A 12919-nucleotide genomic window follows, 5' to 3' on the forward strand; every position below is an offset into this window, starting at 1 on the left:
TTAGCTCTTCCAACCTCTAGACATACAGCACGTGTAGGCCGGGCTCCAGTATTCCTGGTATGGTTTATTTTATTCGGTTTATTCTTATTTGCGTGAGTCTATTTTTGGATTGCAGTTTATCTTGCTCCTCCTTTAACATCAGTATCCTTGTATGTGAAATATGAAGTGCTCAACATTTGCAGTGACATAACTCTAAGGATCACTGGGACACACAAGTCCATTTTCTAGGTGTCAAGTGAACTGCAATTAAGAAAGTCAACGGAATCTTGGTGCTGTTTAAATAAAATAACTACTAGGTCTTTTTATTACAGCATTTACGGTCATTCACAAGAAGAGCCATTTGAATGACTAAAAACAAGCATTTAAAGAAAAGATTGAACTTCAACACAAGCCAAATGACTGAAAGGGAAGACAACACAAGAATAAGAGGTACACTTTTTAACACAATAGTACAGTTATTCTCAGGTAGCTATTTATTCGATGACGGTAAGATTGTATGATTGTAAATAAAATGTATAATTATTAAATCATCTGTCGTTAGAACATATAGACAAGTAACTGAATGAAAAAAAAAAAAACTCCAAAAAAGAGAAGTAAACATTTAACATGGGCACACTGAAAAATACTCATTAGAATAAATCCAATTTGCAGACTAAAATGAGCAAAACCTCACTTGGCAAAGGTAAATAGACTGGAAAGAAATGCACCAATTCAATTGAGAAATAACACATCACAGTAACCGCTGGACCTAAATTAAGTGTATAAAACTTCAAGAAACTGTATGGTAAAAATTCTAGAAGTCTGTCTTAAGGCATATGCATCTGATATTTATTATTTTTACAATTTATACCGTCCCGATATTTCTTTAACATTTACATTGACAAATAATGATTTTCTAGAGTGCGGCATAACTGTGAATTATTGTGTGAAAATAAATTAAATAGAATAAAAACATACAATAATTTTTCCCACACCTTATCACCTTTCTGTATAGTTTCTTGCTGGTAAATATTATAGTCTTTAAATTATGCTACAATATATTTAATCCGGGTGTAAACATACCGAATATCAGTTTCAGCAATCATGCCTGCTTGTTAGTCTTTGGATGAGCCGATAATTGTTTTGTTTCACTCACTTTTTGAGCAGCAGGAGTCATAGATGATAAAGTACAAAAATGTACAAAGTAAATTTATAACTATAAAAACTATCAGGATAAAATATTTTTAAAAACTTCATGCCAGTGGCAGAAGAATCTTATGTTGTAGCAGCAGGATTTGTTGTAAAGGATAAGTTTTGCTGTTTGTATAATAGCACTTTTTTTTAATTAGTCATCATCATCCTCATCATCGTCGTCATCATCATCATCGTCTTCATCGTCATCGTCGTCATCATCATCACCATTATCTTCGTCGTCATTATTATAATCCTCATCTTCATCATTGTTGTTGTCATTTTCATCATCGTCATCTTCTGTATTTACCTTGCCAGACAAGACATCTTCAATCCAGTCTTCCAGGTCCTGAGCTGTGGGTAAATTGTCATCATCTGCAAGATCCATCCATACGCTATCCGCCTGCAAAACATGTTCAGATAATTTAAGTAAATCTTTGAAGGGCTCAAATTTTTATGATGCAAGCCTAATTTAAATACATTAACTAATTTGGGTGTTAATAAACACATTATCAAAATGTGTGCCCTAAAGTCAGTATCACATTACGCAACTTCTAGTCACAGTATGTCTCGGTCTTGCTGACTGCGATTGCTGATCTCATCGTCCCACCATGTCAGTTTAAGCAACTAAAAAATCGCTGGCCATGTTAATTTATGTGACTGTATGAGGAACTTCCAACACCGCACAGTTATGCTTGCCCCTTTTTTGTGTCAGCCAAAAATGCGCTTTTCGATGGGGCCAGTGTGGTATGAAGGGCTAATGGCTATGGCAAGTTCAGCCACAATCTCTACCATTTTTGTCCTTTTTTCCATTCCGTCGTTGTACATTAAACGTGAGACATCTGTGATGTGTAGGTTACACGCTGCTGACATCACACCTTCTTGCATTCGGAAATTGATTGTCATGCCCAGAATGGACTAGTGCAAATGGGGACACATAATAACAAGAGTTGGCTTTGTGCTTTTATTCTCCAAACATAATCAAGGTGCAAAGAGTGCTTCAATAATACGTAATCCATAAAACAGTGTTCAAATAAAGGTTAACAAATCCAAATAAATTATCCATTAGTAATGGTAAAAAAAGCTAAAAGTATGGTCCATGAAAACTCAAACAAAGGTTGAAGATAGTCTCATTATTGACTATAGACTCTCGTCTCTGTTGGCAATCCAGTGTCCCCACAATTGCCTACCTCTGTACTCTAGTGTTCTAAAAACCTCAAGGCTTTTGGTCACCTTTCCCCCATGGCTATGAATGCTCACCTCAGGCAGCGATCCAGCATCCTCAGTCCTCTTTCAAGGCCCTGGTCACCAGCACTTGCCTCTTCTGCAATCTCTGCTTATTCCACCTACTTGCTGACTGTTCGGCTCGGCAATCCCGCATCAGAGGAGCTGTCTCAGGGACCAGCCTTCAGGAGCTCAACAATCAGTTCCTGTTTTACCCTTTTTTTTTTCTTCCTCCTCCTTTGTCTTTCTCAGGCTCCTTTATACACCTTGAGGATGCAGCCAATCTACATAATGACCTATGGAGTGTCACAAAATACAGTCCTGTCTGCTGTTCTCTTCACTCTGTACACCTCTGACTACAAATATAACACCAGGTCAGGTCACTTGTAGAAATTCTCAGATGAATCTGCACTTACGGGGTGTATTGACAAAGAGCATGAGACAAAGGAGAGGATTTAGGTGGAGAACTCTTGGTGCAAAGAGAATCGTTTGCACCTTAACATCAGTAATACCAAGGAACTGCTTATTGACTCTTACTGCAGCAAAGAGCCTCTGTGTCCTGTCACTATTCAGAAAGTTGATGTAGATGTGGTCCACTGCTACAAGTTAGGGGTCCACAATAATGACAGATTGGTCTGGTCTCAGAACACAGAAGAACTTTATACTATTGAGAGGTAAGAGCAGGCTATTTTTCCTTAGAAGATGGCATTACTTTAATGTGGGAAGTGACAACCTTCACATCTTCTATAACTCTGTAATGGTCAGTGTGATTAGTCTACAGTGTGGTGTGCTGGGGTGGTAACATCACTTCAGGAGAGCCCCATCAAATCAACAAGCTAGTTAAAAAGCCAAACTCAGTTATAAAATGCACTCTGGACTCCAAGGAGGTTGTAGCTAAGGAGAGATTTACAACAAAACTGAGTACCATTATGAACAATGCTGAACATCCTCTCTCTGACACACTAAAACTGAAGACTTTCAGCCAACTGACCATTCAGAAGAAGTGTGTCAAGAAACACCGTGGGGGCTCCTTTATACCAACAGCAATATATCTGCATAATGCCTCACTGGGACTGTGACAGTCAAGTCAGAAGTTTTCTTTCTTTTTAATTTTCTTCTTTGTTCAGGCCAAAGTGTCTTTGTATATTTATTTATTTATTTGCTTACTTATCTACCTCTTTATATATTTAAAGAGCTTTTATAAAAAGTCAAATTTCCCCCTGGGACAAATACAGTTTTATCTATCTGCATATTACTAGCAATCAAATTGCCTCCTATGTGAATACCCCGCGGCTTCCCGCCTATGCTACGGTTCGTGCTCCCACCCACTCAGTCTGAGTGCATTGTTTTAGTTCTAAAAGTTATGCATAGCCATGGACCCCAAACTCACTTCACCACAACATCAGACAGACATTAAACAGCAGTAAAATACACATCTCTGCTGGGAGACACAGCAAACCTTCTTGCGACGGCATGTATGGATGTGCCATCCTGGAGGAGCTGGACTGCCTATGCATCCTGAATCGGCTGCAGGTACCACCTCATGCTTCCAGTAGTGACAAGGACACTAGCAAAACTACAGAAGAATCAGTCAGGAAGGATAAAGAGGGAGTAATTGTCTGTGGCCTCTACCAGCAAAAAAAATTCCCTTTTTGGGGGTTGACTTGCTGTTGCCTCTCCAGTGCACCTGCTGTCACTTTCATTTGCACCAAAGGAGGTGAAGTTGCTTCACAATCGCTTATTCTTCCTAAATGGCCAGACTGATATCTTTGAAGCTTAACTGACTTGGTGTTGATTACAGGTTCCCTTAATTTATTTGAGCAGTGTATAATACTTGCAAATGCATATTGCATATATTGTATATACATACAGTATGTTGTAGGTTATGTACATTTTTTATTTATTTATCTTATATAAACTTGAAATGTTCACTTGAGCAAACAGATGCAGTATCAAATCAGACCATTTCGGAAAGAGAGATAGCAGATACGTTTAACGACAAGGGGCCAGCACGGACTAGGATTAATTGATGAAGTTTTTAAGTTTATGTAAAAGAAAAATTTAAATAATAAGAAAATTAGTTTCTCTCGTGGTTTCCACAAAAATTTTGAATTACTATTTGAATGAATTACGATTTAATTCATATTTCCATCTCACAAAAATGTCTTGAAATGATATCATCTAGTGAAAGACAAGTAGAAAAGAATTTGAAATGTCAGTACTACTTACATCAGTAACGTTGACCACACCGATTTGTGGTTTGTAAAGATCAATTTTGAAGGTTTTCTCCCAGTATGGAATTAACTGAAAGCACAGGACAAAAGTAGAAAAAATATATATCATCAGAGTAAGTCTGACAGTAACAATAAGATAATGAAAATGGTACTGTGGATTCTTACCAAAGGAAAGTCATCTGGGTCGATCAACACAATGCTGAGGTTAGGGTTATTGGTATTATCTCGGGCAACATCCTTAAGGATCTCCAGAAATTCAAAGCCATCTAAAACAGAAATGAATAATGCAGTAGTAGCCAGTAAGATACTCACCACCACCACCCACCTTTCTTGTTACCGTCTACTTTAACGGGTAACCCATTTAAATGTCTCTATTTACTACAGTTGATAGATCCTCCAAAATTACCTGCAAATCGTATATACGTAAAGACAAACACGGGTGTTAGGACACACTAAATAGAATGCTCTTTTGTAAAAGAAACAAAAGTTAATTCTTATTATAATATTTTACCACCTTTTAATGTCAAAACAAGTAACAGCTAAAGATGATTTCATGTTACAACACTTCTAGTCAAAGGGGATGTCGAACTTCACAATTGTAGCTGTCAGATAACATGATCAGCAGTCACAGGAGATGTCAAATTAGACAGCATGTCGACTTTCTGGCACAGTTTAACATTTCCAAAGTATCGTCAGTTCACCCCTTTTTCTGACAGTCAGTGACATGCTGCCTATGGATAGATTTACTGATAAAGTGAGTTCAGCCTCGATCTCTTCCTTTTTTTCCCCATTCTGCTGTGGCACATGTCAGGTCCAGGTATGTCTGTCGTGTTGCTTATTCCTGGTAGCTGCATTATGTGTGTATATTGGTTGTCAGCTCTCATGCACAAAAAGCCCACCCCTACGACTTAAGGGGAAATTAAACCTGTTTGGACTGAGTTCATGCGCATATCAAACTACATGACTTAAGATCACGAGAGCGCATCCCCACTGTCTCTGACTCACAAAGATTATGTACCGTATATAATCGCGGATACGTTCTCCCACAGATAAGCCAGGACTTGATTTTACTGTATAATTTCTGGTATTTTTTAATGTCAGTCGTATAAGTTGAATGCAGAAAACTCACGCTATTGGTACAAGGGATTATGATATGCTAACGCCGACCTGAGAGAATAACCATAGAGCACACGGCCTTTTTTTCTATGTGGGTGCTGCAATGCGCTGTATCAGCGTGTACTCCTAACCTCTCTCTCTCTCTCTATTGTGCCTACATGACCACACGATAATACCCTCACTATTCCGAAGCAACGTTTGCACTGATTTGTGTTTTTTGTATCTTACACCCTCATACACCTTTATCATAAGAGCATCCCTTATCTACGATGGAGCGTTTGATCAGAAGAAAATATGAAGCTGGTTTTAAATTAAACGTCGTTGAAGTAGTGAATGAAATTGGCAACTGCACTGCTGCAACTAAATTTGATGCGTCTGAGAAACTGATGCAAGACTGGAGGAGGCAAAAAATTAAGTATCGCATTTTTGAATAGGCATATAAGTCAAGGTCTGATTTTATAACCAATGCAGTCTACAACTGAAAATCACTGGAGATCTTGTGCAGTATGATAAGGCCTTAAAGAAACTGCTGCAGAAGCAAGCTATTGTGCATATTACAGTAAGGTGAAACACTTACTGAATATTTTCTAGATAAACCATTTGCATTGTATTGGTGTCAATGCTGTCGTAAGTAAGACCACATTATGGTTATTTATGAAATATTTTTCTCCATTATGCTTAATGTAAATTTAGTAAGAGCAAACCTAATATTGGAAGCCTGTCCAGCTCTTGACCCAGCTCTTGAGGAGTGCCTTCTGCCATTTGATTCCTACCATCTTCAGTATTACTGATGGAGCATGGTTGGCAGAAACAGCCGTGTCTCTTAATCAGCCATCTAATAAAGGTGGCAAGTGGCAGGGTTTAATGTGGGTCATGCCATCGAGTTTTGTTTAATTGTTCTTTGTGTTTTTTGGGGTTTTTTGGCCTAGTGTTATCTTATATTTCTTAATTATATTGTTGTTAATTACCTTATTTTAGTTCTTTCTTTTTATGCAGATTTATGTTCTGTCTGTTGTTGACTGATTGTTTTTGATGGCAGGTTGGGTGAAGGCCCTAATTACAGAACAGGCCCCAGGGGCTGTCAGTAGTCATCTGTGCTACTTAGAGATCGTACAAGCCAGTCAAGCCATCGGTGGTGGGACGTCAACCCCCTCCATTAATTTTGCTTCTGTGTGTCTTTGCGTTGAAGTTTGGTGTTGTCTTTGAAAGTCTTTTGACCATTTGAGGCTCTCATTTGGGACTTTTTGAATTTTGGTTCTGTTCTGTAGGTTAGGATTTTGTATCAGTTTATTTTTTTGATATTGTATTTTGAATTTTTTTCATCAGTGCTTTTATTTATTAAACTTTCTGCCATTTTCTAGGAGCTTTGTTATTTTTGTTCTTCTCATTTCCTTATATCTTGATATTTTATTTCTTTTGTACTTTTGCTTGTTTTTGATTTTTTTCTTTTAATGTTATTTAATATTAATGTATTCTTCTCTTGTTGTCCTGTTTAATTTTAAAGCTGAATTTATAGCATCTTGTTTTTCATTTAATGTTTTTTAACTTTCTAGAGTAGCCAGGGTTTTCCTGCACAGTTTCTCTATCTTTGTTGGTGTCCGTTCATAAGTAAGGGCAGTGCCACAATTACAGTCTCCATTTAAACTCTTGTACTCAGTTCAATTGGAATTGCACAGTGAGGCTAGAAAATAAATAAATGTGTTTTTTTCTACTTTCAAAGCAGTCGAAGAGAGATGGCTGTGGCCTTGTAAGGGGCACTCAAAAGCTGACTGTCATTCCTGCACTCTTCAGTTACCTTAGAGCCTTCCATTGTTGGTTGTGAGGGCATCTGCCTAAAGTTAAACATTACTTTTTATTTTATTTTAAGATTTCTTCATTTTTGTACTACTTTAAGTTTTTAAAAGTCTTTAAAAAATGTCTACTACTACTGAAGTTGGACAGAATAAAACACACCAAGAGGTAAACACCAGTATTTGAATCACATACTTTATGCCTCTTAGTCTCATGGCATATAAATACATGTGAATGAAAATCAGTTTAGGGTACTTATATGTTGAAATCTGCCAAAATCCTGGGTGGGTGCTATGAATCTCTCTGTATATTAATCCATCCGTCTATTCTGAAACTCATCCAGTCATGGGGGCCCACAGACTACGCCAGCAGTGTTTGGCACAAGGCAGGAGCCATGCCAGGGTGAGACAGCAGCCTACTGCAGGGCCTACTCAGTCACACATAATCACATGCGGACAAGTTAGAGACCCCAGTCAAAGTAACCCGCACATTTTTGGGATGTGGAAAGAGATTCAGAGTGCAAAAAAAAAAAATCCCACACACAGGGGTCAGCAGCATGAACCTCCGTGTCTCATTCCTTCATTCTACTGTTTCTAGTATGTATGAATAGAAAGGGTTCGTTTTTGTGTTTCAATGGCAAGAATAGTTCCCTTTTCAAAAAGTGTAATCACAGCAGATTTCTCTCATTAAAAACCAATAAGCATGTTTTAGACCTTTTTCTGTTGTGGCTTAGATGATCATTTGAGTATTGTCTGCATGACACACATGGCCCCGGGCAACACATGCCTGCTTACACAGAGCCCTCGCATCTTATCTCACCTGGGTCCTCCTCTTCTGCAAAGGCAACAATGTGTATTCCTTCCATGTCATCTTCCTGTGAAGCACATGAAAAATGAAAACTAAGAGCACAAGAAGACAAAGCAAGTGTGATTACGAAGGTGAAGCCAAGCACATATTCAGAAGTGGGAGTTAGTATTGTGGTGAAAGAAAACTACTGGGACCAGGGACCACCAGATTTTGCTTATTGAGGTCATAGCAGAAGGTTTGATGTAAGGAAGACAAAGGTAGTTATACTCACTGATCTTGGTCCTGGAGAGTGGCGATGTGTTGGATGTAAATTAATAAATTTTAGTAAGAATTTCACTGTGCCCAGTACAGGTGACAATAGTGACATTAACCACCTAGGGGCCTACACAGTATGTGAAGGTTGGGTTGATTGGCAGCTCTAAACTCACCTGGCATGAGTGACTGTATGTGTGTGTGTATGTATGCGTGTATAGTATGTCATGTTCTAGGTCTCCATCCACAGTTGATTTCTGTCTTGCTAAGGTTGGCTCAGACCATCTTTGACCAGGCATTGGAATACGTGAGGTTAAGAAACAAATCAATTGATTCAATTTTACTTTTAAAGCAGTTGGAGAGAGAGATGGCTGTGTCCTTGTGAGGGACACTCAAAAGATGACTCCAAACCCAAATTTATTTGTCCTCGGGGGGGAAATTTGTCTTTTTACAGAGGCTCATTAGGTAGGTAGATAGATAGATAGATAGATAGATAGATAGATAGATAGATAGATAGATAGATAGATAGATAGACACTATGGACACTGCTGCTTACTCCTCCTACCTTCCTCCTTTTCTCCCTTTTTCTCCAGTCAATTGTACTTTTGCCACCACCAGACCTTCCAACTCCAAGCACCACAGGCCCATCATGCCCTAGTGTCCTGGATTTACTATAGTACCTAAGAGTTACTTGCTGAAGGCAGGACTGGTGCCACCATTAAGGCAAATTAGGCATTTGCCTAAGGCACAGATCATAAGTCAGTTGGGGTGGTTGGTTGGAGACTCAGCTGCATGGGTTAACTACCAAACGGTTGGTGCACTAATAAGCTTGGCCAAGGGTGCAAAATAATCTAATATCTACCCTAGCTATAGGTCTTCATACATAATATCAGCCCATATTGTCCCTATTCTTTGTGCATTATGGTCACTGGGCCATGGCTAACTTTATAGCCTGTGCTATGGCAGTTCAATTGCAATTGTTGTCCCTGCTAGGCCTTCTTTTATACTGTTTAATAAAGTGCTTTAAGAAGGTCCTTTAAAGTAACAGCTTAACAGCATTTTCAGAATAAAGAATGAGTTTAGACTGTAGGTCATCAGTCTCCTTTCTGAAGGACTGCACTGGTTGTAAGCGTTTGTCCCAACCATCTCCAAGGCTCGTTCTCATCTGTGATTGCACTTCAGCTTTCGTTAGCTTCTCTTTGGCTAATTAGATCCAAAATATTCCCCATAGTATGTGCCTGACATTTCCTGAGAGATATGGACGGCAAAGGCCTAGTTTAATACAAGGCTGGGTTTAAAACAGCCATTTAGGTCTAATTAAGTGATAATCTAGCCATCCATTTATCAGTTTCCTGCAGCCATTGTATCAATTAAAAGACCAGAGAGAAGTAGGATAATGTCTCAACAGTAATGGTGACAAGGCTACGAAAACCTCGGGATGGGATGTCAGCTTGTCTCACACTCATGCCAATAGCTACAGTACATTTGCCACCTGCTGGTCAATTTAATGTTTCACCAATTAACAGTGTAGCAGTGGACTTTGGGTTTAAAGCCACAAGAATTTGCAGTCCTGCGCCACTGACCCCGAGGACTCTAGGTTAGGAGGTATTTATGTTACACGTGTTTAAGCTTGTTCTGTTTCAGAAATTCTATCATCACAGAGTCTGATCCAACTGGCAACTTTAGTGGACCAAGATGGTCTACCACAAGAGGGCTCATATAGTCCAGGATCATGTAAGTATACCATATAAAGTATGTACAGTATATCAAGCTTCACGTCCCTGATTGACTAACTTTAGGGGATGAACAGAAACCTTTGGTTATTTGCAGAAAAACTAAGGAAAAGTATTTTACTATTGAATCAATCAAAAATCCATTAAGCTCAGAAAAACACAACTTTACCAGAAAGGTATTTAATTTTGAAAAGTCAGAGTAAATAAAAATGATGTTTCTCATTTAACAGTTGGAAAGTTGATCTTAGTCAACTTAGACAGATTTTTTGGTGCCTCCAACAGCACCATTGTTTGAATCCCACATGTAAACTTTTTTAATTTTGATATTATATTTGTTTCGTATAGAATAATATATGCAGCAGAATAATTATCAACACTGTGTAAGTGATAAAAAAAAAATCAAAAACTGAAAAGTATACTTTCTTACCCAAGTCTCAAACATGTCTTCCGGCCTCAACTTTCTTAAAGTAGCTCTGAAAAAAATACATTAGAAAATTAGGAATGGCAGAAAAACAGGCTGTTCACACTTAATAATTCTTCATTGTGACTAGGGTCCTGGCATGCTGTGCCAACTTGCCTTACCCACTTTAGTCACCTCCATAAACTTCATTCATTGGTTTGTTTTGCACAACTGCCATGACCCTATTTGTAACTACAGTCACAGTCACATTTGCAATGATGCAACTTACAGACGTCCATCAACTGAATGCCATTCTTTGCAATTAGAAGTCTCAAGAAAATGCTTTATGAGCACAGGCAGAACCCACCAATAGCACAAATGAGGCACCCCAGTTAAGATTCTAACTAAGGGCTATGAGACAGACACAACAAGTCCCTCCAAACATTATGGAGTCTGCTTGGTCTATCATGACTTGCTGTTTAGCAGCAGGATTAGGCAGCTTTAAGAAGAGTATGCTATTTGAAATGATTGTAAATCCACTATAAAGGGTATGACAGTCCACCTTCACTTGTTACCTTTTTAGTAATCAAGGCAGAAGACAGAATTAAAAGGTTATTGATTCGTTAAGGCTCAGTGGTCTTAATCTAAGTTTCATAGTATTCTGGCAGAGAATAAAATACCACGGTTACATACAATTTCACCAGGCAGATTTTAAACAGATGTGCTAAAGTCTTAAAGAAATAAACTTGAGTGAGCTTGTGGATGTGCAGGTGACTTCAGAGCAATCACATACATTTGCAAGTACAGTTCATCAATGCAGAAGCATTTTAGTATAAGTAAAAAAATTATTTTTATGGAGTGCATTTTCCATCAAGACACTATACCTATGTGCTGTTTAAGTAAAGATCTATTCAACAATTGTTTCCTAATATTTTATACAATCAGAATGCAGACGGTGCAGAACACAGAATAAATAAGAGTTGAGGACTGAACTGTTGGACCCGTGGATTAAACTGGAAGATGAACATTACTAGAGAAACTGTGCTCTTAAAGGTCCTCTAAGAAAAGTAAGTACACTGCTATCCTTACAGATTATGAGCACAGGAGATTAACAGTTCAAGGGAAAATCTGAAATTACAAAAGGCAGTTAGACAAGAATATGGCCAAAATGTAAAAAGTCATCCAAAGAGCTTATTTCAGTCTTTTAGCTGTAAGAAAACAGTCAAAGAAGTGGTGATGCATATTAAAATTAGGAGGATCATTTAGAAATAAAATATATTCATCCATTTCTTGGAAGAAATAAGTAGATAGGACTGGCGAGCTTTGTTGGGCTGAATGGCCTGTTCTCGTCTAGAGTGTTCTAATGGTCTATTACTGCAACCGCTTAATCCAATTCAGGGTTTTAGAGCTTCTGTCTCACAGCTCCAGAGCCCAGGATTCAAATCCTAACCAATGCCTGGATTTATGACGCATCTCAGAACTACTCCTAGGAATTGCACTAAACATCTGACTAGGATAAGAATTTGTCCTATCTTAGAGCAAGATATGAGTTGTAATGAAATATCCTAAACCCACATCCAGCAATGAATAGGAGTTCATGTTTGAGAATGAATGACGTAACAACCTTACGTCACCCTGAGCTGCAAAATGGCAGTCATGATGTTTTATAGTTTTATGATTCTAATGCTAAGGTTTCACCACAAAGATAATAATAATAATAATAATAATAATAATATTCAAAGAAGTTGGAGAAGAAGAAGGAAAACACAATAAGTTAGGATATTGTGCTAAAATGCACGTAATTTCTGCCACTTAGCAACAACATCAAGAAAAATACTATAATCAGCAACGAGATGGAAAAACACACACACAACAAATGAGAGTAAAGCCCAATAATTGGCATGCTTATTTAACAGAGATCAATCCACATTCTTTAAAAATGTTTCACTTCCCACTGTTAGGGCCATAGGAAGTGCCTCGTAAAGTAACAGTCACTGAATAGCCATGGCTATAAGTCATGTTCACTTTTCCAGTGTGACCTCCCCTTATCTTCTCCTGAGAGAAGAGTCTTTGCCTGCCATCTTGAACCTTCTTGTAAAGTGTAACATGAAAGCTCCAGAGGTTTGTGGAATGCAGAGCTCTGCGTACTTGTGTGAAATTTCACTGTCAATCACCCATCTAGCCCTACCTAC

General features: G+C 38.2%; 1 protein-coding gene across 1 annotated transcript in view; it reads right to left on the reverse strand.

Annotated features, from left to right (window-relative positions):
• Positions 1-270: 270 nt before the first annotated feature.
• casq2 (calsequestrin 2) overlaps positions 271-12919 on the reverse strand; it is a 45663-nt gene continuing 33014 nt past the window's right edge. The window contains exons 7-11 of the mRNA XM_039743820.1: positions 10755-10800; positions 8355-8409; positions 4794-4894; positions 4624-4698; positions 271-1573 (exon numbers count right to left, since the gene is read on the reverse strand). Coding sequence (XP_039599754.1) covers positions 1325-1573; positions 4624-4698; positions 4794-4894; positions 8355-8409; positions 10755-10800 — 526 coding nt within the window. The 3' untranslated portion in view covers positions 271-1324. The remainder of the gene's footprint in view (positions 1574-4623; positions 4699-4793; positions 4895-8354; positions 8410-10754; positions 10801-12919) is intronic.

This window comes from Polypterus senegalus, chromosome 2, assembly GCF_016835505.1.
Source record: "Polypterus senegalus isolate Bchr_013 chromosome 2, ASM1683550v1, whole genome shotgun sequence".
NCBI classification, from domain to species: Eukaryota; Metazoa; Chordata; class Cladistia; order Polypteriformes; family Polypteridae; genus Polypterus; species Polypterus senegalus.